The sequence below is a fragment of the Corvus cornix genome, chromosome 2 (assembly GCF_000738735.6).
Source record: "Corvus cornix cornix isolate S_Up_H32 chromosome 2, ASM73873v5, whole genome shotgun sequence".
Lineage (NCBI taxonomy): Eukaryota > Metazoa > Chordata > Aves > Passeriformes > Corvidae > Corvus > Corvus cornix.
Window position 1 is genome coordinate 134,346,173 of NC_046333.1, and position 27,287 is coordinate 134,373,459.

At 34.7% G+C, this 27,287-nt stretch overlaps 1 protein-coding gene across 49 annotated transcripts in view; it reads left to right on the plus strand.

Annotated features, from left to right (window-relative positions):
- The window catches only part of RIMS2 (regulating synaptic membrane exocytosis 2), a 454,433-nt gene that overhangs the window by 241,524 nt on the left and 185,622 nt on the right, over positions 1 to 27,287 (plus strand). For 28 of the 49 annotated variants that reach the window (XM_039548365.1, XM_039548401.1, XM_039548402.1 and 25 more), the window contains 5 exons: positions 3,737 to 3,783; positions 4,942 to 5,054; positions 18,055 to 18,185; positions 20,898 to 21,069; positions 21,621 to 21,774. In XM_039548365.1, the coding sequence (XP_039404299.1) occupies positions 3,737 to 3,783; positions 4,942 to 5,054; positions 18,055 to 18,185; positions 20,898 to 21,069; positions 21,621 to 21,774 (617 nt within the window). Of the gene's footprint in view, positions 1 to 3,736; positions 3,784 to 4,941; positions 5,055 to 10,646; positions 10,695 to 18,054; positions 18,186 to 20,897; positions 21,070 to 21,620; positions 21,775 to 27,287 lie in introns of all 49 variants that reach the window. The other 21 variants (XM_039548364.1, XM_039548362.1, XM_039548363.1 and 18 more) reach the window with 1 other exon arrangement.

A 27,287-nucleotide genomic window follows, 5' to 3' on the forward strand; every position in this document is an offset into this window, starting at 1 on the left:
TTTTAATAAATATATTTTTCCCTTTATTTTGTATAAGATGCACTTTACCATAATATAAGAAAACATGATTAAAAATTAAGAAGTACTGAAAAAGTCTAGAACCTTATAATATGAGATTGTCATTTCAGTGGGGACAACTGGTACAGTTTCAGCTATAATGGGAATACTGTGTTGGACACATCAGGAACTTAATGTGTAGGAACTTAATTTGCTATTACAATTTTAAACAAACTTGATAATAACAAAAACTGCTTTATCTTGTCAGTGAGATGAGAATTCATCTCCTGCATACATATGGAATTACAGCCTCTTTAGGGTAAAGACTCTATCATCTGTCCTATCATTAAAAACCTTTGTATAACTTTAAGGTGTGGGTATAATAGCAATGCTAAGGGACAGACTACATTACTTGTCTCAGAAAAGGAGGTCTCAAATTAATTTCATACACAAATCTTTCATAGTATCTCTCAAATAGAAGTTTATAGCAAAAGTTTCAAGGAACAGCTCACATCTTGAAAATACCCATTTTTTAATCTTTCTGCATTCTCTTCATTGTGTAAAATCTCCTGTATTATTTCTTGTGCTTTTATATTTGCTGTCTGTTGTTCAGCTTCCTTATCATCACGTCTTCTGTTATGTTGCTGTCACTAGAGCAGCTCATCTATAATTCCTTAAACAGTCATGTGGACTCTCAAGATGCCGCCTTCTGCATTAACTGCTTACCTTGTAGTCTGAAGAACTGAGCTAGATCAGTGATAAAAGAGTTGTTCAGTGTATTTGATTCCCATTGCCTTTTTGCAGTAGATGTAAAAGAGTCCCAGTGATGAATACTTCCTACAAATTGGTAGGTTTTAGATTCTTGTTAGGTGTGTGTGACTCTTGGGAGTTTGATATGAACAGCATAATGTCAGAAATGTTTTTCATGAGGGTAGAGCTGATGAACTGGAAAGACTGTATTACTTTTCTCAGTTTAGAAGACTTCAGTTCCTAATCAAATGGACAATATAAATTAATGCCCTACGCTTGTGCAAGGCAACGTAACTTCATAGGATCGTGTTCTGCTCTGGGAAATAAAGTTTCAGTGTATGTAAAATCTTAAAAAGTTCTTATTTACCAGATATCAGAAGTGATATTTATTTTAATTAGAATTATTGATGCCCAGTTGAAGGATTTCACTTTTGCATTGAGTTAAATCTTATTACTTATAAGGAGAATTTCTTGATGGTTTCATGGCAACACTTTAAATCGTGCAAGAAATCTTCAGTTACTGGCAATTAACTTAGCTGAGAATATGTTGTCACATCCTGATATTCTGAGTACAAAACCAAATTCCAGTAAACACAGTTATTAGTTTTTATTATAGGCTATCTGCTATGAAGACTGAAGATGACAAGCTAAGCTGACAAGGCAGATAAAATTGAAAGCCATTCTAAAAAACCCCAAAAATTGAAAGCCATTCTAAAAAAACCCAACAACATGAAACATGCCAGTTTGTCATGCAGTTTACCACTTTTTCCATCTTAAAATAAAAATTGATGGCCAAGTTACTAATCAGTGTGAGCTGGTTTTCTGTTGTACAGAAGAACTTACCTATCTTCTGCTTTCTAATTCTCAGAAATAGAAAACTTAAAATGAGTGTTATTTTCATGGTTTCATCTACTTTGAATTTGGAAGAAATAACCCACTGTGTTTTAATAATTACTCTATGCAACCTGTTTGCAGTGGAACGTATTATGCAAAGAGTCATTATAAAACTAATTTTACTTCTCCTCCATCTGTTTATCTCAATGACAGTTCCTTGTAAGAAATACCATTCACATTACCATGAAATACAGGGATCTGTATGCTTTAGGAGCATAAATGATAATGTTCACAGCTCTCAAGTTTTTTTTCAGCTATCTATAGGAAACTCTTATTCACTCTGTTCAGAATGATTTATATTTTATATCTATATATACATAGATATATATATGTTTTCAAGGTTTTCTTTTCAGATGCATGTGGTAGAAGAAATTTTTTGAATTTATGAGTTAAGCTCAAGAGTGTATTTCTGAGTAAATTACTAGGTGAATATTGGTTCCTGTTATAAATTCTCTACATGTCAAATATAAAAAATTAAATATTTGCTTCTTCAGTAGTACTTGTGAGTTTCTCACAAGTTTTCAGTACTAACAGCAGAGATTTTTCCTTATCTGTAGTGGGCACTTAGAGCAGCTGCATGCCTTCTGATTTGTTTAAATTATTGGATACTGTGTGTCAACTCACTTGGAAAGATTCCTCAGTCTTCTTAGTAAAGCTGTCTTTCTAGCGAGTCTTGAAAAATGTTTGGAAGAGATATACTAAAGGTATTCTGGAAAAGCTTTTCTAAAGAAAATAGTTAAGTTATTTATATATCATAACTGACTCTTTCATTGTATGAGACAGTGGATATCACTGAAACATTTATAATTTCCCTTTCCTTTTCACTTACCTTTTGGTGGGTTGATCTTGACTGAGCACCAGAGACTTGCTCTCTCCATTCCCCTCCTCAGCAGAACTGGGGGAAGAAATAAGATGAAAAAGCTCATGGGCCACTCATCAGTTACCATCATGGGCAAAACAAACTTGAGGGAGATTAATTTGTTAGGAATTAATAAAATAATAGGATAGTGAGAAATAAAACCAAAACTGAAGCCTCCTTTAGGTTCAAATTCACTCCTTTTTTCCTGGTTTTTCTGCCTCTCTCTCCACCAAGCACTCCATGGCGTGGGGAAAGGGAGTTGCAGCCAGTCCTTCTGCTCCACCTTGTTCCCTGGCCTTGGTGTCTGCAACGATGCTTTTCTCATGGCTTTTTTTTTCTCATTGTTTTCTCTCACGGCTGCTGCACAATTGTTTTACCCTTTATTAAATGTGTTCTCACAGAGGCACCCAAGGGGCCAGCTGGGCCCAGCATGGTGCAGCCTCCCCTCACCATGGCCACCCCTCAGGACTGGCTGTGGCCTTGGAGAAAGCAACTGCACTGAAACACACAGCATGATTTTCAATATTGGTCCTGCTGTGACTCAGAACTGAAGCTCTTCATCTTGCTTGGTTTTGCTCAAATGCCTCTGAAATTGTTTATTAGCATATTGATAGTCTTTATTAGCATACAGTAATGTTTGCCCCTCAGAGGAAGAACATATTCCTTTGCTTGGGGGGATGTGATTGAGTGCTTTTAAACTACGTGGCTTTGCACACAATTTAATGCAGGTGTTGCAACACGTCCTGTATATGAAAGTATGCAATTTTACCAAATGAACTTATACATTTTATTTGGTTATGGAAAAGGTATGATTGATTAAATTTGTGGTACAAGGACAGTAAAGAATGTACTGGGATAGCCATTATTGGCAGCTGAGTATGTTTGAGTGAGGGTCCAGTAAATTTAATTAATGTATAATGTCATCATAAAATCTACTACTCACAGTTTTGGTCTACCATTAACTCTGAGATTGTTCTTTTATTTACTGAATTATTTTATTTGTGACTGTGCAGCCTGTCTCCTACATCCACCAAATCTGTTCTGTAGGATTTAATTTGAAGCTGAAGTTATTTATACTGGATAATAGATAATCGTTCCAGTGGCTGAAGACAGCCAGCAGATCATACACCTTTCCTGAGGCATTCCATGGTGGATTGGGAAGTGTTATAGTGTAACTGAAACTTAAATATGCTTGTTAGATAAAGGATCAGCCTGTCTTAATTTTCCTGATTTCAGGGACATTCCCAGAATACCCGACAGCACACATGCACAGCTGGAGTCCAGTAAGTTTCAATTGTGGGGTAGGAAAATCTTCTCTCTCTTTTATGTAAGCACAAATAGAATGAAAAATGTCCTCTGCAGTCAGTATAGCTCTTGTCTCTTTGTCTATATTTGCCTCAGTATGTCATCTTACTGTATTATCTATCTACCTTTGTTTAATAATAAGCTATCAAAAGTCAGGATATTGTGGTTTAGATTCGACATTGGTTATAAGCTTAGATGAGTTTTGATTGAAGAAAGTATAATTCTAACTAATATATAAGACATTAATAGCAATTTTTAATTTCCTGTTTTCTTGCTTTGCATTTCAATTGCATCATATAAACTAAAAATGGAAAAGAAATGTTCTTTGTTTACAGCCTGAGTGATAGCTACTTTGAACTCAGAATACTCTTACTTTATTAGAGCCATTCAGTGCTACTTAAATTGACTAAACACATATTTCTTGTAGGGAAAAATAACTTGTTCTTTGGCTTAGATCTGATAAGATGGATTCCAGCCTGGAGTTATTTTTTATCATTGTTTTATAACTCTATTATAATAAAAGCCATGAATAAATGAAATGACATAAGCTTGATTATAATAATATGAAAAACTCTTTCAACGACTTTTTACTCATTGGCCAATTCTTAAAATTCATTTTATGTTTTGTGAGATGTGATAGAGATGTAGATTGTCTTTTGTATTTATAAAAATACTTCACTTTTGCTCTATGTTTTGTATGTCAAAACTTGTCCTCTGACCATTTTCAGACCTTGTAGATTTGAAACAAAATGCAAAAAAACCATAACATGCATCTTGATATTTTTGTAAAAGTCTAATTAAAAATTAGTCTGATTGTACAAGATAATAAATCAGAAGACTGAATTCATTTGACCACAGTAAAGTGTTTATTTTTGGGCCTTCAACTTACTGACATAATTACAGTCAGAAATATCTGAATAAACTATTTTCCATTCTATAAATAAAAGCTTCTGATTACATTTGATCACCAAAAGATTGAGTATCATTATTTGGTAATTTTAAATAGATTAAAAAATGTGATACTTATCACAATTTTACTGCATGTTTGGTTATATTTCTACAATTTTTGTTTAAAGAATGTTGTAAAATATGCATAACTGCTACTATTTATAACATATTTTTGTTTATAATTACAGGTTCTAGTTCATTTGAATCTCAAAAAATGGACCGACCTTCTATTTCAGTGACTTCTCCTATGAGTCCTGGCATGTTAAGGGATGTTCCACAGTTCTTGTCTGGACAACTTTCAGTATGTAAACATTTCATTGATATTAATATTGTCCTTTTTGTGGCATATACAGCCCTTACTATTGTGCTAGCTACCTCTGACAGAAATTTCTTGTTAAACTAGCTATGTTTTTTGTTTAATGCTATACATCTCAGTCTAGGCAGGACCAGAGTTTCATAATGGTATTCCATTTTACTAGCGTTTGGAGATTTTATAGAAGTTGAATTTGGTATATCCATGTATATTTATCTGGTAAGCTAAACTGGTAGAATCAAATTTTCAGAAAGGTCTAATCTTGGCCTCCAGTCATGTTTGTGCTATTGAGTGTAAACATTTTTTCAACTGTCGCACTTATGTGTAGAGTTGGTAGATTTTATTACCTGTGTGCTTGGAGGTTACTATTGCTTATTTCTTATGCACTAACTTTCATATATAACTTCCCCAGATATCCCTCTGATATTTTACTCATGTTGTATTTGCACAAGTGTTACTCAGTTTTGTTCTTCACTCTCATTGAGAAGAAAGTTCATTACGTGAATGTTTTCTTTTAAAGGGTACTTTTTTTTTGTAATAAACTGAAGAAGTTGGGTTTTGTGCACCTTTCCATGTTGTTTACAATTCCAAAGTGTGATTTTTCAAAAGTGCTCAGTTGTGGCCTGACATATTGGAAAGGAAAGGCAAATGGAATGGAAACAGTGCAAAACTGGTGTTAAACAAGTTTGGAAATGTCACTTTCATGTTACTTCCAAGTTGTATATGTTGAATATACCATAAAAATATGCATAAAATCCAAGCAGACTTTCTAGGTCTCACAGAAATGGTTCATGGTATTGATAGAGGAGAGAAAGAATATTTTTGTCTCTTCAGTGGCCATGTTGGCTCCATTTTGCAGTGCATGAGACATTATTTGTTTGCTCATCAGACCAACCATTTACAATATATAATTTTTTATTTTCTGTAGCTGTTGTACTTAACTATTTTGAAAGATTCAATCCTTTGGATAAATGGAAAACTAAAAATCTTGACTGTAGAGTGCAGAGTGCTTTGCAAAAATACAGTGACAAGGGAACATGAACTGTCAGAATACACAGACCAAAGTTTCTAACAACCCTCTTGTTTACAAGACAGTAAAAAATATTGATAGTGGAGACAGGGAAGAAAGAAGTTTCTTTTGTCTAAACTTCATAAAAGATGAGGCTGTCAAAAAGTTGTGGTGCCTTGCTCCCAGCATGAAATGTCAGATTCAGAGTTAGCTGCTCAGATGACCAGTGCACATACACTATGGAATAATTGTCCAAACAGGAACCACATAGAACTGACTTTCCCACTTTCTCAGTTTCAGATTAAAATCTTCGTGAGTTCAAGATTAGGATGTTTTAGTGAAGTCAGTACATTTTTTGATTTAGTGGTTTGATAGGATACTGAAGTTTGAGGTATATAATCATCGTATTGGGAAATTTTGAGGTATATTCTAATTTATTGAGAATAACAGAAAACCAAAAGTTTTATTTCTGAGAATGGCATATAAATTCAGCATTTAACTCAAGAAGGCATAATTCCTATTTTTATTTATTTTTTAAATGTTTCAATATATAAACGCCTATTCTAAAAAGTTTCTTCCCATCTAAGGAAACCAAATAATGTTAAGAGAAATTAGAAAATCTTTCATATTTGTTTTTGGTACTTCCTTATGCACTGTTTGCAATTACATTCAGTACTCCCTATTACGTATTATCTGTGTTTCCCTCAGAGAGCAGCTGATATCTATCAGAGAACGCAAAGCTTTTGCTGAGTGAAAGGGAAGTCAGAAATACTCTGTAACTCTCTAAAACTGAAATGTAGCCATGTAAGATTAGTAGACATTTCGAAAGTTTGGATGGCTATCTTATCTGCCCAGCTAAAGAAACATTGGCAATAGCTGTATTCCATGTTAATCATGTTAAGGGCACAACCCAGCTCCTGCTGCTGTTGGGTCAAGACTTTGGGAAACAAGTGCTATACTTTTTGCTTGCAAGAGCAACATGCAATCTAACTGGGCACATGGCAATTTATAGGCTAGTATGCATTTTTATAAATAGAGGACTTTATGAGAATTGACGTATTCTACAGGAACAGTATTTTCACAAAAAATCAATGTAGTTTCTTTTTGATCTGATATTTTAAGATAGTTTTGAAAAATTAAAAATTTTGTGACATCAAATTTGGGGGTTTATGTTCTAGAAGGTAGTATGATTAATAGCTTTTCTTTCACTTTTTAATATTTGGGTTTATCATTTTACAATTTTAAAAAGTTTTGAAACTTTGGAAGACTTCGTGAAAAAATCCTGGTTTTAAAGTTGGAGACGTGAAAAATTAGAATGAACGATGAGATTTTCTAATTTTGCACCTTTAGCAAAGGTAAAGTAATAAGGTAAAACTGAATTTTAAAAATCTCCTCAAGTTAAAAAAAATATTTTAGTCTGAATGCTACAAAATGAAAGTGCTTCAGTATTTTGGTTTTTCATGTTTTAATCAGCTTTTTTCTAACAGAACAGTTGATGGATCACATGTTCATTCAAAATAGCTGGGTGAGGTGGAAATGAAAGGAAGTACTAAATTCTGAATGCAGTTGTGAATGTGCTCTTTATGGTGAGTGCCTAGGCAGGAGAATAACTATAGAACCCTGGCAGTAAATGAGGACAGGTTGCTGTCCTTTGTGGAAGTGGTGGGTCAACGACCTTCTGAGTGATGGTGGCTGAGTTCAGACAGGTGTGATGAATCTGAAGGAACAGATGAAAGGCAAGGTTTTGGAAGTGTTTTCCATATCTTCTGTGCCTTTGGACAGTAGCATGTAGTCCTGAAGGGTTGCTGTTAGTGCAGCTGTGGTTACTGTGAAATTAAAGGCAGTGAAATACAAGAGTTGTGAGCAGAAGTGGAGTACAACAGTTCAGGGGGAGGTCTGAAGTATTTGAATGAATACTTGAATGTAGGCTTACTCAGACAGTGCTCTAGATCCTTAAAGGATTTTCATATATTAATAGTATTTTGGAACCTATTTCTTTATGTTTGGTATGGTTTTGGCCAGTTTAGCTGCAGTGATTCCTCTCTAGTATTCAGGGATGTCTTTCTTTGTCCCTTGAGTTTTCCTCTGTATTGGCATTGGTCTGTCCAACTGTTTTCTTCTGTGGAGGTTAACAGTGTCAGTCTAGAGCTGATTAATAGGATTGACCACAAAGTAAACCCTCTCACACAGACAGGAAATCTTCTTTACATTAATAATTATTCTGCCCAAGTACATATTTAATTGAACAAATTATGTGCAACTACAGTAAACTATTGTGTGTTATAACTTACTAAGGCATGAAATTTATCTGTATTCTCTGCACATTATTTTATGGCATTTTTTATTCATGTTGTTCTTTCAGGGGAGTATCTGACTGTTATTGCAATTATAGGTTTTTTATTATTTGCTTGTCTAGTTCCTGTTTCTGTGTTTTTTCACTGAGTTGTTTTTCCTTTAATATAATTTTGAAAAAGTCAAAAGTATTCTTTGTATGCTGGTGCTCCTAGCTTCATTACTGCATTTTGGCTACTTTTTCAATACTGCATGAAAAGTATAACTTGAAATGCTTTTCCAATAGTTAGGTTTAAGGAATAATAACATAACTATAAGACCATGTAAATGCATACAAGTATAAAATCACAGTATTTAATTTTTGTACTGGTGGAACTTCTAACAGAAAAGCGATACCATTTATAAAACTAATCTATTTCCCAGTACACTTGAACCACAGAACCACTTCAGTAGATTTGCCGTACACATTCAGTTTATAAAGCAATGAAAATACAGTTGTATTAATTATAGTTGTCATATATGCAGCATACTAGAAAGCCTTTATGGTACATTATGAAGGGCCTATATGTCAGCACATTGAGGGGGTGAAATCAAGTATGACACATGCTTCCCCTCCCCCTTTCACATGTTCTTTTTCCTTTTCTTCCTCCCCTTTATACCTCTATACAATTAAATTGCTGTTGCTCTAACATGGAAAGTTCTAGGTAGTGCACACAATGTGTTGATTTTCCTCCATTTCCAAGGCAGAATATGACAGGTGAGGACCCTTGGTGCATGGTGGGAGAGATTCTGTCCCTCTTAGGATTGCAATATCCTGTGATAATTTATTTTTCCCCTGTAAAATTGAGCAGAAGCAAGCTGAAGATCTACTTTTATTGTGAGTAGGTCACATTCTGACACCCTAACACTGGGCTCTGCAGTTCTGCCCGTGCAGAGTGGCAGGTAGAGTGCAGCTGCTGCACCTTTCAGGGCACGGGGAGCACATCAGACAAAACCTGTGATCCAGACTGTCAGATTTTCTTACGTACCTTCTTGCTTTGATGTAAGAATAGATTACTTCACACATTTTATGGAACAGATTTCTCCAGCATCTGTGCATGCCAAATAAGTAAGGAGGGTGGCAGAAGCATCATCACTGTGCCTATTCCCATGCTTTGGCTTCATTTCTAATGGAAGTGAATATTGAGTAGTAGCTTATTCCTATCATTTTGAATTAGATCAATAATCTCAGGAAAACTGAGCAGAGGTGAAGGAGATTCCAATCTGTCAGATGGCTGTGATTTTTGTGACCTACTCCATGCTCCTGCTGTCCCCCTCACTGGTCCTCTGAGGTATCAACACATGCTCCTTTTTCTGTCCATGCCCCATACTCTGTACCAATTCTGTGCCACTCCATTTGCTGTTGCCCTAAGCTGAAGGTGGAGAGTGGTTGCTTGGAATCTGCAGCTAGTCCAGGAATTTGTTTTGCCTGTACTCAATGTAGTCTTGATGTAGCCACTTCAGGCCATGAGGTTGTATGTGGTCTAAAATGTTACAGCACAAAAATATGTTATAAATGCATCTATATATGCAGTTTGCTAAATGCTCTAGATCCCATTTCATGCAAGGTCTTTCTGTGTATACCATATGTCATTTCTGTCATGATTGCTAGAGAATTGAAATACATAGATTGTGCCTTCCCCCATGTAATGCTAACACCAAACAGCACTAACTTTCTTTTAATTGTTTTCAAACTATTTAGGAGGACTTTTCATAGACATGACTCTTAAAGTTGCAAAAAAGAGAAAACCTTTTATTTTACTCACTTTCCTAAGTAACCAAAGCTGTCAGTGTGTGAATTGTACTTGTTTCTCTCTGAATATGCATGTACAATTTCCCTGAAAGAGACAATCAACCTTATGTTTCCAACCCCACTTTTAAATCACACTTTGCCTACCTGTTGTTTTTGTTACATGTTATTTCTAAATCTATTGTAAATGTTGTCTATAGACTTGCCAAGAGAAATCCTTGCTCCTGGGGAATCAGTGATAAAATTCCTGTTGACTTCCCTAAGGCAAGAATTTCCATCACAGGGTTTTGATATGATTTGGAAACAGATTTGCAGATTTAATTTATGCATTGCATTAAAATTCTTTGTGTTAGATAAATATGTTGTTGGTGTAAAGCTGTGTTTAAAGTAATAGTTATGTGTCTTTGTTTTTACTTTTGGTCTTTTAGTTTCCAGCGTGTTGTCTTTTTTGGTTTTGTTTTATTGCTTTTTCTTTAATTTTGCTTACCAGAGCCAAAGCCTTAGTAGAAGAACAACGCCTTTTGTTCCTAGGGTTCAGGTAAAGACTTCGTCTGCCTGACAGAAACTAAAGTTGTGGGTTTTTCTTTTGTTTGTTATGGAAAATGCATAGTAGGAAAACGTTACATTGTAGTCCGTTTTCCCATATTTTGAGTGTGTTGCTTTAAACCATATTAACAACTGTCATGTCATCTTGTGAGCAGCTTGTAAAATTCTGCATGGGGGTTAAAATATTAAATAAAAATTTAAAGAGACAACTAGTTTTTGTTTGCTGTCTGCCCAGTATTAAACTTATACAGGTTTCAATAGTGACGATGGCTATGCATCCCACATACAAAATTTGTGTATTGTTTAAGCCATAAATAATTCTATGCTTGAGTTTATTATATAAAGATGAATGTCTCTTTAAATCATTCATTATCATTACTTAACACATGGTTTTTTGCATTTTCCACGTAATAGTAGCGCCTTGAGTAGAAGATGGGCAAAAAATTTGTACCTTGTTTAAATAAACAAATTTCTTGTGTATGAAACTTGGTTCTTGCATTTTTAAGTACATAAAAATAATCAAAACTCTATTTGAATAAAAAATGAATTCTGTTGTCTTATTGAATTTCTTTAGCTTTGATACTCTGTTTAGGTACAAGTTGTTTGCCTTTTCATTAGGAAGCTCCTAAGGTACTATAGATTAATGCAAAAGCAGGTTTTACTAATATGTTACAATGCTTATCTTGCTTTGCTGCATGTTTTTCATTTTCTTTTTGCAACTAGAATATTACCTGATTTTCTAAAAAAATATCTTTATGATATTTTAAGATGTTAATCTTTTATGTAGCAGCTTTATAAATGTTTCTGTTGTTTGATCAATTGTTGAAGGTGTAAAGGATGATCTAAGTGATCAGAAAGAGATGACTGAATTCCATTATGAAATGGAAAAGAGATCTTATATTTATATTTATATTTATATGTAAAAAGGTAATATATTTATAAAAAAATCTAAATAAGACTGTAAATAAGACATCAAATATGACTCATATTTGATAAAGTACATTCTTTTTCACAACATAGTATTCTCGAAAGTATTCCTTACAACTGCTTAAATATAAATTAAAAATTTAAAAATTCTAGAGAAAAAAAGAGATTATAAAATAATGTCTTGATTGTATGCTTTAGAGTTAATATATTATGTGCTATTGACATAAACTGGCTTTTTATGAAAAATTTAAAACATCCTTTTGCATGATTAAGAAAGTTGGGTTCTGCTCATGATAATGAAATCAGAGGGGTACAATCACAAGTCGTTAGTAGTTCATGGAGGTAATTATGTATGACATAAGTAGTTTTTTAATATTTATTTTCTTTTTATATAGGTGATAAATAAATTAAAAATTATATGAGAGTTGATTTTTCAATTTAAAAAAGAAATCTCTGCCTGAAACCTGCATGTTTCATGAAATACTGTAATGTAGAAATAACATGTAGTAGTTCCTTAATCACATTATACAAAATAAAGAAATAGACATAAAATTTGTCTGTTCTACTTAGACTAATATCTGCTAATGAAAAAAACCCACCTTGCTCAAATGATTATGGTAGTCATTTGAGAAAAGAAGTGTCATGTTTGTTAGAAAATATCTAACAAGAGGTGAAAATGTTCAAGGCTTACTCGCTCACCCTCTGGATGGATTATTTGTTATATTGTAGATAAGGATTGTCTTTAGCCCCAGTTTTTTCTCTACACAGTCAGTGCCTGTGGAGTCTTTGTGGACCTCTCTAACAATTTTTTTTGCAGAGCCTAGTAACAGTCAAAGCTAAACATGAGACTTTTGACAAGAGTTCCTGAAGAACTTAAAATTATGACCTTGGCAAAATCTTTACAACTAGTCTGAGACAAAACGTCATCCATGTGCCCACTTTTAGTAGTGATGGTAAAGATTAATGTTAGATATATTTGCCATGCAGGCTGCAGAAAGAAGATGAATTCTCCAGTGGTCTTCAAACAAGGGTATTAGGAGCAGTCCAGCAGCAGTGCAGAGCTCTGGTTACCTTTTTGGCATGACAAATTCACTAAATCAGAGCTCTGAGCTGCTGTTTATGGCTGTCAGGAAGTGTAGATTTCATTGTGGGCTGTGGTATAGCTGTCTCTGTAGAACTCCTTAGAAGAATGAAGATCTCCAAACATTCTGCTTATGCTTATTTGTTTCATTGCTCTCAACAGGAAATGCACATCTTTTTTCTTACTTGCATCTTCTTTGCTTGTTAGTCTGAAAGTGATCCTTTCTGGCAAAAGCTCCTCTCCCACACTTCTCTCCATGTCATTCCATTAATCTTTTAGCTCACTGGATGATTTCATAGAATCATCATTATTTTATTGGGAAGAAAAACACTCAGTTTCTTTCTTTTTTTTCCTATCGAAAGCCCTTCTGAGCTTTTACTAATTTTACAGTACTTGTAAAAGTGCATCTTTATTTCCTGAACTTTTAGATTCAGTTTAGTATACCAGTAATTTTCTAACTTTAAGAGTGATGTTTTATGAATCTTTGTAGGGAAAAATCTGTTTTTAAATTTGTGTTTTCTACACAGTATCTCTTGTTTACTTGGCAAAGCCTTCTTTTGAGCCAGAGTTGCCTCTGGGTTTTTTCTAACTTCAAAAATTTCAGCCATCCTTTTGGCTTTAATACATATACAAGGTAAAACCACTAAAAGAAAAAAGAAATCTAGATTAGGGAAGCCTAAATACTTCTATAATTTTCTGGCCTTTATATCCTACAAGCTTTTCCATTTGACAGCCTTTTCTTGTAGTTGTTCAGGCATATCAGACAGCAGCTGAAGCAGAAAGCAATAGTAGTTTGATTTAGCAGCCCTCAGTACTCAGGATTCTTTAGAGTTATGTTTAAAACCATCCAAAACTTACCTCAGCTATGTCAAAGATCTCATCACCTCAGGGCAGTTTCAGCATCTACATAAGCTTAAATCCAATAAAATGATTACTGCAAGTAATTTTTAAAACTAAACTGAGGGTTTTTTTTCAAACAACAGATCCTACTGGTATATTTCTTTTTTCGGAAAAATGTGAGAATGAAAAGTAGTATCTAATTTTTAAATAATAATAAACATAACAAACATCTATGTAGGTTACATGAAAATTTACAATGAGCAACAGAAGAAAAAAATGCCTGGCCAGCTGTCTCTAAAAGCCAGTGATATTTGAATAGGTTGTGGTGGTAAAAATCAAGCTGTAGGGCAGATGGTCTCTCCCAGTGGCACAAGTTTTATCCCTTTTTCATGAGATTCATGAAGTAACCCTTATATAACAAAGAAAAAACTGTTGCATAGAATTTAAAACTTCAAATATTCTTTTTCTAAATCTAAGTTATGACTGAAGATATGTTTTGCCTGTATGTGGTGTACATAAAATGACATTAGACTTGCGTAGTTGAGCCAACAGTCAAACATTTATGAGACAGGAGTATATGAAGTGCAACAATTCTATTATCTAGATTTTCTTAACTGATTCCCTTTTGCATGTGTATTAGAGTAGGGGTTCTAATACATGATTACTTCTTTTCCAGAACTCTGACCTCAGTCAGTGCTCTAAAACTTTTAGTGAAGATGAGATCTAGTAGAAAAAAGGTGAAATCTAGTAAACTGAATTTATGTCCTTAATTAATATAACTTATATTAACTTCAAATAAGTTTGAGGTGCCTTGAGGAGGAGCTTTCACTAGTACAGCTGAAGGAAAAGTCTAAGTACCTCAATACTTGCAGTGAGTGATCAACTCAAATAAAAGACAGCAAAGCCCATTAGCTCTATTTGAAACTTAGGCTACTCCCGAGGGTGAGCTGATTCTCCAGAGGGAGGCACCTTCTGCTGAGGCTACAGAGGACCAACCTTACCCATCCTGTGATTCTGTGAAACAGGAATACTAACTAGATATACTAGATACCTGCATCCTCACTTGCCAGAATGCAACACCAGCAGTCAGCTTTTATGTATTGTTGTCTGTGTAGGAAGCTTATTCCAGAAACAGGACCTGTGCTGTTTAAATACTGTTTAGACTGAAGAGGTTGAATCTGTGTATGAAAAGAGTGCCTTTATCATCATGCTCTTCCACGTGCCTTTCTTCTCTGGAGTACAAAGTCTCATCTGAAGCTGAGATGCTGTTTGGCTGGATGTAAGTGTGTGGTGTTGTCAAAGCATGCTTACGTTTAGCATAGCAGGTTCCAGACGTGATACCCCAAATGAGTATTGCTCTTGTATTAAACCACTCCTGGTTAAAAACCAGAAAGAATGAAACTGGGGCCAGACCTTCATCTCTCTTTCCTTCAGTCATCTGAGTGCAGAAGAGTTCCTGTTTCCTGCACTCTGTGTGGCAGTTATTCCTACCTGGAAGCCTGTCTCAAGGAGTGCAGCAGATGCACCCCTCTGTGAATAACAGACCATCACACAGTATCAAGAGGCATTGAGTTTAGGTGCCTGTTTGCCTGAATGTAGATCACAGCAGAAGTTTAATAAAGCAATAGGTGCCTGTCTGAATAGTGAAAGAACCCAGGAATGGAAAGTATATGAGCATGTGTGTGGCTAATTAGTCTCCAGGACTTCAATGCAAAGTGGGAAGATCTTCAGAAAGTAAGTGAATTTTAGGTGCCTATATCCTAAGTAATCTAGATAGACCAAGTCCTACTCAAGAAGGTTTTTACAGGTGTTAGCCTCCCCGTTAGCATCAGCCAGCATAATTTTTTCTGTAGTAGTTTTTTTTTCTGTAGTTTTTTATGTGTTGTTAGTTTATCTTTCCTTTTCCTTCATTTAGATCAGGATTTCTTTGTTGAAGTTTCTTAGATGTTCTAAGCTTTTAAAAGTGTGTGTAAAAAAAGTCTTGTCAGATTTTTGTTCACCCCAGTCTGTCTTTCAACATATTTTGTGCCAGTTAGCATGGATATTTCTTTTGTTGCTTCATACCATTTCTCTCATTCAGTCTATTTTTGCCTCTCTGTTAATCTCTGGTCCCTGATATTAGTGGTTCCATTCTTCCTTTGTTTCACCAAGAAGTATCCTTTATATTTTACTTTCACAGTAATTATGAAGCAATTTTTTATTTGTCCTTTCTTCCTTCTTCTAATCCAATGAGAATGCAATCCCATTCTTCCCTCTATGGGCTTCTTTGACCATTCTCCCACAGTTTCTTCCATTCTTCTCCTTTCATCCTAGTCAAGTGACTGCTTGGGTTACAAGTACCTGTGCTGTGTATTGGAGTGCTAGCAATGTGAATACAGGAGAGAGAAAGCTTTCTGGTCTTAATTCTGACTCCTGACTTCTCCTGTAACAAGACAAATTAAAGGGAATTACAGGGAAAATATGCCCAGTATGTACAAGTTTTTCCAATTATCTTTTTCAGAACATCAAGAGAAAAGTAGAAGGTATAAGTCCATGCAAATTTTGAGCTCTTTTTCCAAGCTACGGTTGTTAAAGCATCTCAAGGAAGTGGTGTCAGATGATTTCAGTTTCTGCTTAAGTAATTTTCTAAATATTTTGACTGAAGTTTTCATGTAAAAATTCAATCTGAAACAAATATAGTGAAGAAATATTTAGCTCGAATATGAACACATAATTCTGGTTGTATTTTTGGTGTCTAGATGATTTCATGTTCATCAGTCACAGTTTGTGATAGTGTCTGTATCACAAATATATTGCATTCTCCTTAAGCAAGCATAATTTCCCCAAAAAAGCAAATGAAGAAGATTTTCTTCTGTGCTATTCCCCTTGGGTTGTGGGATTAGCAAAGTCTGTGTTTTGCTTGAGGAGTCCCAAGAAAGCCTGTGGGTGGATACATGTAGTGTCAAAGAGCATTTAAGTTGACTTGCACTTCAGAGGTCATTAAAGCTGTACTGTTGGTACAAAGCTTTCTGCTTTTGATCCGTAGCTGGATGGAGCTAGATAGAAGTCCAGATAATTCTCGGTGTAGGAAAAGTACTGTCAAAGCCCCTGGCTTGCAAGAATATAGGAACAGCATCTAAAATTCACACACAGATGAGTAGCCACAGAGCTCCTTAACTATTAGTACCAGAAACCTATAAATTCTGTAGCAGGGCCAATGACAGGATAATAGAGGACAAGTATCCCGTTTTTAATATCCATTCAAACATTTGGTTGGTGGCTACAGGAATTGCCAGATCTGAAGCAGTGGAGAAGGAGGAAGTACACTGCCACCAATAATTGAGTTGGCATGTCTTAGTGTAATCTCACTTAGTGAAGTATTAGGAATGGCAGAGACCTAAATCAGCCTCTTCTTTATGGGTTAAAAGTATTGAGAATTACATGAGGACCTTTCTTTAAGAGACTGAAATGTTGACGATAAAGAGCTATGATGGCAGATGAAACCCTGTCTCTGAAATTATGTGAGATGGTTTCTGCAGAAAGTGCACCTTCTCCTGTTTATGTCTCCCTTAGCTAGGGTATATTCATGCCTAAGGGTGTATTGCCTGGTGTGCAGGCTGGGCATTATCCTCTCTGATTCCCTTGAGTTCAGGCAGGGTCACTGTTTTCTTTAAATGTCCTAGCTTGTCCTGTCTCAGGCAAAGTCCTCATGAGGAGAGCCTCTTCAGTAATCTGTAGTTAGTGATATTGCAGTGCTACCACCATGTAATGGCTCCCTGGCTATTTGGAAGGCTTTGTTTTGTCCTAACTGCCCCATTTCCCCCTTCTGCAGTGACTGCTCTGAAGTAGGTATATCCCTTTCTTGGCTGATGTGTTTGCAGTCATAGAATTCAAACTGAAACAGCTAAATAGCAGCTTGTAATGACTGTAGTGGAAAAGGATAGCAAATAAAGCCTTAGACTGGTTACTAATAATTCTAAAAATTAATAATAGTGGTTTTTAACTTGTTACTGAGTTGGACTATGAAGAGGGTGGGACTACTGAGCCTTGCTTTCTGGAGGGCTTATATGATTTCAGAATAAGTGTATATATGTTGAAAAACATATAGAGATATGAAATATTTATGGGTTTATCCTATAGTCTCTTTTGCACAACAGGAGATGAAAAATTAATTAATTCATTGTGCATAAACTCCTCAGAAATGTATGAGTACCATACATTAGTAATGCAAGCAATACACTACAAGGGAGAATAATCCTAACCAGAGCACCATGTGAAAAACAATTGGTGTGAAGTAAGGTACTTACTGTACAGGGTTTTAAAAAAAGAGTAACTCCTGGTACATACTGAAGCTATTACAATATTAACTTACTTTTATTCTTTGTTATAAATTCAAAGTAGAATATAAGATTTTCTGTTTAAGTAACCAATATAAATAGAAGCTTATGAGCAAAATTGTTTTTAAGGATTAATATACTACTTCATTGTAGAAATGAGTTCACTAATTAATATTTTCTCCCTACAGATAAAACTGTGGTATGACAAGGTTGGTCATCAGTTAATAGTGACCATACTGGGAGCAAAGGATCTTCCTTCAAGGGAAGATGGGAGGCCAAGGAATCCTTATGTTAAAATTTATTTTCTTCCAGACCGAAGGTAGGGAGAATGCAAAGCAAGGAATATTTGAATTAGTCTGATACTCAGGTGACATGCACAGCTGAGTTTATCAGTCGTACTTATATGGAAAAAAGCTTAAAGTTGTGGGTTCTTGTGTTGAACATGCTATGTAACAGCAAGATGTCTTTGAACACTAAGCACAAACTTGCTTTCCCTGGTTGTACTATAAAATACTGAATAGAAAAGGAAAGGTAAACATATGTCTTTGCATGGGGATCTGTTATTTGCAAAGAATGTTGTTAGTGTTTTATAGTGCCTTTATTTCCTATGGCAGTTATTCTTCTCTAGAGCAAATAACATGCTACAGAGCTGGGTTCATAAATTTCTGGACTGATGAGTCCAGCAGTTTGGTTTGCCCTATCTTTATACAATAAAGCAGTAACAACAGGTTTGGCATCTGAAACCCACAGATTTCTTATCACAGTATAAGTGAGTTAAGGCTGAAGCAGTCTCAATTGAAATTTCCCATTTGCACTTTGAAAACTTCCCCTAAAGCACAGAACTCATATTAATCTGGATGGTGCACTTAGGGAAAATGAAACTGTACTAGGACTCCTATTCTGGAACAGCTTCTTCACTTTTTAGTCCATGATTTTCTGCATTTTAATTTAGGTGTTGGGAAGAACAGCAAAAGAGATAATGTGTTATCCAATTGATTTTTTAAATTGATATTTCCTCAGATTGTGTCAGTAGGGGAGCATGTTTAGCGCTATTTTATAATGTACCAACCAAATAATTCAAAGCTTTAATGTCACTCAAAATAACAAATAGATCAGTGGATTGCTGAATCCGTAGAATAGATTTAACTCGTATTTTTACTTCCTTTGCTTTTCCTAATAGCTAAACTGGGAAGATGTTAACTATCTCCAGTACCATTTCACTTCAGCAGGAAATAAAGCTATTTAGTGTTTTGGAACACATTGCTTTTCCACTTTCATTGTATACCATATGTTGACATGAAGATTTTCTGCGACTACCTAATTTGCCGTGTCATTGATGATTAAAAGGTTTTAGATAGATTTTCTTGGGCTCACCAGTATTTGAACTGTTGATTTAGATCTCTGGTTTATTCAAACTGCTGTAGTGTGTTTGTAGCTGGTGAAGCTGTGCTAAACTGAGAATCAGGTTGGCTTAAATTATCTTGCCTGCTTTTTCGAGATTAATAAGAAATTAAAAGTCTAATGAAACTGTCTGTGTTCACAATGTTTTTACAATGTAAATTGTGATAACTAAAAAATACATTGACATTGAATTTTATTAATCTATAATGTTTTTTCTCATTTATGGGAAGTATTCAGAACTTTTTCTTTAGTTGTTTTATGTGTTTATGATCAGCAATTTGTCTTATAGAATCGTGGGGTTTTTTCTGATGTGGAAATTAATTTTCATTTCCTTAGATTTAAGAGCTAAGTAAGCAACAGTATATTTCTTGTGTAGTAGAAGGAAACACGCTAGAGGTAAAATACACTTAAGTAAGTCGAGCATTTGATTAGAAAAAGATGCTGAATTCTCTTTGGTTACAGAAATTTAATTGAAAAATGTTGTACAATGTAACTTACTTCAGTTCACAAGGGTAAACAAACCTGTGGTATTCTAGAAATTATTTTTTTAAACAATGTATCTAAAAATATTACCTCTTAGGTAATATTTTGATCCATCTTCCAAGTAACAGTTCAGAAATACAATGACGTTATTACAGTTGCAAGTATTAACGAATGGACTGTATCTGCGTTGCCTATTAAAAAATCCTCATAAATTAGTATGGCAGCTGCATTATGAAGCAATCAGCAGGTTTAAAATAAGCATTGTTATGAGGCTCTTGTCAGTATTCTCAGTAGGAGGAGTGTGGGTGTTTTCCAGCAAAGATTGTTTCAATCATAAAATATTAATTCTTTCAAATAGAAATATTCTGCAAAATACATTCCTTTCGATAACACCCTGGAGCCAGACCCGAGGCTGCCAGGGTAACCTTGCATGGAGACCTCACCTTGTAGTGGAGGTCCACCTTCAACCTGGGTGGTTCATTGGAGTGACCAAAGGATTTGGGAAGATTTTGAGAACACTGTTTTTCCAGTGTTGCTGGAAAAGAACATGTAACTCATTTTTGGGGCTCCTGGTTTCCCAGGTGGATATGGAGCCCTTAGTCAGGAAAGCCCTGCACTGCCCCAAGCTCCCTGACCATTCCTTCATGTGGGCCAGCTTCTCCTTCCTGCTCTGCAGTTAGAGTCAGCTGCTGTAGGACTGGAAGCTTGAGAACCAGGTGGCTCATTTTTTTGAAATGCAGGTGTTTGCTATGCTCAGTGTTGTCTGTAGAGATGTTCTACTGTCAGACTGTGCCTTGTGGAAATCCCATCTATGGAAGTACATTTTGCTTTATAAAATGCTGTTTCCAAAATAAAAGAAAATACACCCAAAATCATATTAGAACATTTCTGGTTTTTGGGGAACATCTTAAAATTGGAATTGGCACATAAACTTGAAATCACCTAACCTTGGCTTTTAATATGGACGTATGAATTATCCTCAATATAGGCGCTGACCTTTATAATAAAGGAAAATTCCTGATTTAGATTGTAGTACCCATGGTCCTACAAACTGAACTCCTGATTTAAGATTTCCTATTTTCCATTACATACTTAATGCAGTATTACGGTGTTTTGAACATATTTAATATTTAACTGTTTTTTTCAGTGATAAAAATAAAAGAAGAACAAAAACAGTAAAGAAAACACTGGAACCTAAGTGGAATCAGACATTTATTTATTCTCCAGTTCATCGGAGAGAGTTTAGAGAACGAATGTTAGAAATCACTCTTTGGGACCAAGCACGAGTTCGAGAGGAAGAAAGTGAATTTTTAGGAGAGGTATACAAGTATTGGTAGTTACTATAGAAATACAGTTGCTCATGTAATCATGTATAGATACAGTATTTTTGAAAAAAATTACTAACTATGCAAAGCAAAACTGTTTTTAATGGTTTTATTTTTTCTTTCACTTGTAGTAAACAAATAGTGATCTTGCACATACCACATAATCCTGATATGAGATTCTTTCTGTGTTTTTTCTCTTTTAGTAACAGCATGAATGTGGTTTCTCAATTCTAATTGTTCATTAAAATCCATATTATCCATAGCTGTATTTTACCAAAACTTTGGAATGTTGCTCATTAATTTGAGATATTTGAATGCTGTAAAGGTTCTCATAAGGTAACAAAGGTTTTGTGAAAGATTTTTTGGTATATTTAGTATTGTAAAGGGCACAGGAGATTCTCTCATATTAAAGCAAGGTTTTTATATAACTTCCGACGAAGTCCTTAGCAATAAGAGAATAATAGAATAAAATTTATGAATACATCTATTTAAAAATATTCTGTCACATAATGCTTTCCTATTTTTAACCATTCTTTCTTTTTTAGATTCTTATTGAGTTAGAGACAGCATTACTAGATGATGAACCTCACTGGTACAAACTTCAAACACATGATGTCTCTTCATTGCCACTTCCCCATCCCTCACCGTATTTGCCACGCAGACAACTCCATGGCGAGAGTCCCACACGGAGGTTACAAAGTAGGTCATTAGTTCTGCACTCTGTGTGTAGTCCATTTCAATTAATGCATAGTAAAATATATTAAATTCTTGCAAATGGAAAGCTGACGGAGCTTTTATATTAATTTGTAGCTGTTATGAGTTAGGTCATTTGTGATTATTGTGAGAGTCTGACATGCTAGAAATGGTGTCAACCACTGTGTATTGCACTGTTTTTTTCTTATGAGACAACTCAGTTCAGGTCTTCAGCTTGAGTAAATTATCTTGGTTTTTTGCAATGTGCTCTTTTTATCATGAAGACCTATCTTTTATATTATGTTCATAATTTCATTGTTTAAGCAAAAGTGAATGTGCAGGACCTCTCTCTTTAGCTCATACTTCTTAAAGGAACCTGTATATAACATCATAGTTAGATAAATTAATACCATGGCCTGTTGCCTTGCTTTGATACTATTTTACGTGCTTAGATTCACAAATGGAATTTCTCTACAAATTCTACTTTGTAGAGTTTGTTATTCCCAATCCATAGTAGTTTGATGTTATTAGTAGATATTTTGAAAATACAGTGTATCAAACATGGTAATAAAAATAGATACATAAGAATAAGACAGTAAGGGGGGAAAATCTGTTTTTTTAATACTTCATGGTTTCTCTAGTTTAACTGTTCAGTGCTGCCAGAAAGCTCTTCTTCACTGAATAAACATTATAAAATACCAGTTGGCAGTTATATAAAAAAACCCAACCAAATCAACCAACCAAATTAATAAACCCCCAGAACCCAAAAGGCCCACCACCACTACCACAAAAAAAACAACAAAACAAAACCAAAACCCCAAAACTAGCAAAAAACCCCCCAAACAAAACAAAGGAACTTCAACAACCCAAACCCAATTTCTAAGATTTACTTGGAGTTTCTTTGAGTCGTTTGATGTGAGTGTGTGTGCATACGTTTCACACAAACTCACAGAAATCTGTGTGTAGTCATGCAAACAAGCTTGGATATTTCATATGTTCTATGTAGAGTCTTTATTAAATAACCCATTGTATACAAGCGATTCAAGTGGTTGATCTGTTTGTCTTCTGTGCACTTGATGGTGAGAAGGATTAAAATGCTCCATATCATAATATTCTGAGATAGACACACTGTCAGAGACTTACACTGCATAGCCTTGAAGTTGTAAGATTATACTTGTCCAAAGAAGGAGGAAAGAAGTGGTAGTTAGAAAGTAAGGAGTTCTATTGCAATTCAATCATCTTCAGTCTTCTCATATGCCATGACTGTTATTTAAGTGAAGTTTTAAAATTATTTTTCTTATATGGTTTACTCCAACTTATAACACATTTTAAGAAGTTAAAATTCCATGTACAACTATTTTTACAGACCAGCTGGACTCTTTGTATGTGAAGTTAGTGAAATTCTGGTTTTCAGGAAATATTCAGTCCTGCTACCAAAGCCTGTTTGTCTATCAGAATTTCTGACTGTGCAATAAATAACTGCCATTAGGAATGAATTAATGCTTTTTTTTTTTTTAACATATTTTAGTGATGTTTGAGTAAAGATCTGTTGAATGATATTGACTGAAAATTTGAAAGACATTCAGGGTTTTTTATATAGTAATAGCACTATGTACTAATGAGTAATAAAAAAGTAACTAGTAAATACTAATACAAATAATGTGTTCAGCTGAACAATTTTATATGCTTGTCTGTAAATATAGAGGAAAGGACTTAGCATAACTTCTTGTTTGGTGAAATACTAAGATTTGGTATAGAAGTCCTGCTTTTCAATGAGGATGGTTTAGCCTGACTTTTCCCAGAGCACTAGTTTTTCAGCCTCAGGCTCTAAAATCTTCAATCAAATAAGCAGTTTCAGGTGTTCACTATTATTGCTGAAGAATGTGCATACTCCTACACTTAATTACCCTATTTCCATTTGTACGGAAATAGGAATCCCATAAAGAAGGATTTTCTTTAGTGGTCTAGGAATATATTCATGTCTTGAATCCTTGTGGTATCATAAATAATTTTCAGTTTAAACAGGTAGTTTTAAATGTACAGAACAAGGTCTCCTGGAATTTAAATCCGTACTTTTTAGAGTCTGAGAAGGTATACAATTGGAAATTTAGCATCTGATACGAGTTCAGCTATGGCAGCAGAATCCATTTAGCAATGAAAAAATACAGTTTTTCTTTTATTGCTGTCACACCTCTGAAATGGAAATAAAAGTAGTTCTTGGTGTCCAAAGAGGTCATGCAATATCCTACTGAGAGATCCAGTATTCAATTGGACAAGGCTGTAAACGATGAGGTGTAAGTTGGCCAAGCCTGAAACAGGCATTGCACCAGATGGCCTCCAAAAAAGCTCTTCCCAGTCTAAATGTCATCACCAAGGGACCGGTGAAGGGCAGACAGCACGTCTCAAGATTGTTTGCCTTCACTAAGTAAAATATTTATACTGTATTAATAACATATAGAAGTCTGGGGGTTTTACTTTTTTTTTTTGAGGTTTCAAAAGAGTATGAAGTCAAACTTAGTATGCTAGTTTCTTGTATCTTTCCATAAAGTTCTTGTATATGATGAAACAGAAGATGTTATCCAGTGGCACATTATGACGATGTGAAAAAAAGTCTCTAGAATGAAGACAAGGCATGTCTAGCAAGTTTTTCTGTGTTTTTTGAAGCACTTCTTAGAACATGTCAATACAGACAACTGTCAGTACAGTACAGGCTGTTATAAAGCAGGCTGATTTCAATTTTTGGGGCTGTAAAATCTGAGCAGTTCAGTTCTCCTACCTTTTGTTCATTTCTGTGATGCCTCTATGTATAGAATTAGTGAGTACAATATGAAGGACTTTATTGAATACCCCCAAAAATTGTTAGTGTGAGCAATGACAGGAGAGATATTTTGAATTATAAGGTTGGTTGTTGTTTGTGTAAATACTCATTACACATCTAAGCTTTTTTATCTTTATGATTGCCAAGTAGTGATAAACACATATATTTGAAGACAAATGTTACTCTCTAAAGGTAGTTTAAAAGAACCACCTACACTTACCAATTCTATTCTCTTTTTAATATCACTGGATTGCAGTGTTCCTGAAGAAGAGCAGACTGTCAGCCCTGAAGAGTGAAGTTGTATTTACAGATTGCCAGTAGCAAAGTGCAAGCTTCCCACAGAGCCCCATATGCCATTTTTTTAGGAACCAGCTTTCAGAGACCGTAGCTTAGTTTCTACATATATTTATCTCTCAATATCTTTGAGTGGGCAGTGTGTTGTGGTACAGACTGATCTAAGTCAGCTGTCCACCTTCTCTTTCCCAGTCCTCTGATCCATACATTCCATTAACTTCCTAGTGATAAAGAATCATTGCCATACTTTCTCTTTTGTGTTTTCTGACAGACATCTACTTAGAAACTGGAACTAATATAGAACATAGGATTATGACTTACTAGCTCTTTCAGCTAATTATATTTCAGATTTTCATAACCTGATCCAAAGAGTATATTTTAAGGTTTTTCTAATGTGAAATGCGGGGTAACAAGTAGGCCTATTTTACTTATTGTGCTCAGCTTTTGAAGTGAATTTTTAAAATTGCTTCATTTTCTCTAACATTTACCATAAAATCAGCCATGCACCAAGAATTCCAGAAAACATTAACTAGAATTACAGCCAAACTGAAGTTCTTCTAATATTGCCTCTGAAAAAAGATTGTAACCAGAAAATTAAAAATAATTTTAGAGAATATTTAGGAATTCCCTAAATATTCAGGGAATATATTTGACCTATTGTTGTTTGGTTATTTTTCCATCTCACATTAGCTAAGTATCTTACTAGGGCATACATAAAAAACTGAATGTGCTTTGGATGCTGTGTTCTTAGCTGTTAGGATCACTGGTGTGGAAGTTATTGTTAGTATTTCTATTGTTGAGAACTGATACAGAAATCAAGCAAGGTTTATACCACGAGATTGCATATCAAAAATTACTTCATATCCATGAGCCCGGAGTATGGAGATAGAAATAAAATTGGCTATGAGGCATTCTTATTCCATCTTTTGCAGTTATATCTGTGTAATGTGAGCATTTGTGCAGTGTGAGCTGGTATTGTTGAACTGAGAAAGAAGATGGGGTTATTGTTTATTTTGGAGAACAACAATTTTTTTAGTTTTATGTTGACACTGAATTTATTTTAGAAGTAGGTTTTGTTTCACTCCAAGTGTTTTAAGACTTTCCCAATTAGCTAGGATTGAAAAGCAACTGACACTAGTTTTCTAGATCAGATTCTCAGCTTTAAAAATAAGCTGTCTAAATTACTGCTCTGCAGCCCACAGAGAGTGCAATGTACAGTGTAGGTAACAGCTACAAATGAGAAGAAATGTGAATATAACAGTAAACCCAGACGTTTTCAGGCCTCTTGTTGCAGCATAGGTCTGTACAGCAGCTGAAGGAGAGTTTTCAAATACCATGAGAATTCACAATATGGTATGAAAACCAAAAGTTTTATATTTCGGGCATCCTCAGTAAGGGAAAAGTAATTCATCTATGGGAGATAAACTCTGTGGAGAACAAGATCAAAAATATTTTAGAAATTACAGTGTTTGAAAATCAACATGTAGAAGTCCAAAATGGTGTATTTTTTTCAGATCTGAAGACCAGAAAAATCAATCAAAATGAAAATAAATGTAAATAATCAGACTTTGAAGTACTTTTCTTGTAAAGGGAATTTGACTTTCATTACTTTTAGAATTAAATTCATCAATGACTCCATTCACTGAGTTTCATGATTCTCCAGGCACATAAAAAATCTGGAGGGAGAGAAATTACAGTAATGAGTATTTAAACTCTGGGGATAAAATTTGAGTATAGTTATGTTCTAAAAAATCTGCATATAGTGTGCAGAAAGCTATATATAAAATTTGTTTTTCAAATTTTATTCATTTTTTTGGATGGGAATTAAGAAAATCTATAATGCATCAACAAAGTGTTTTGGGTAGCATGAAAAGTCTTGTCATCTTTTCAGCTTTGTACTTTGTACATTTTTCCATCAGACTCTATTTTCTGGGGCAACGATGAGACCTTAACATGATAAAAATTTTTAAATCTGACTAGAAAAAAAAAATTAAAAAATAAAGAATCTGATTACTTATTAATTTTTGAAAAGCATTTCTAGATGGACTTCTCACTGCTGGGTGATGAGAACTTTTTTTTTGAATGTTCATCAGATCAAGGAGGAATGTCATAACTGTTAATTTAATCCCTCTATTCCATTACTTAAATGGTAAAGTTGTCAAGTCTATATTGTAGAACACCAAGATATACATTTCATAGTACCGAAATCATTAATATTTAACAATAATTAATTACAAATGTATCTGAATCTTTAACCTGTGAAATATGAGCCCCTGTGAAATGATGGCAAATCTTCTTCTGCTGAAAGTTATTTACTTCCTTGGAGCTCTGTAGAGGCTCATTTTACTGCAGGATCAGGATCTTGCTGTCTCAGCAATTTCCTTTTAGTTTGTTGTGAGTGTGGTAA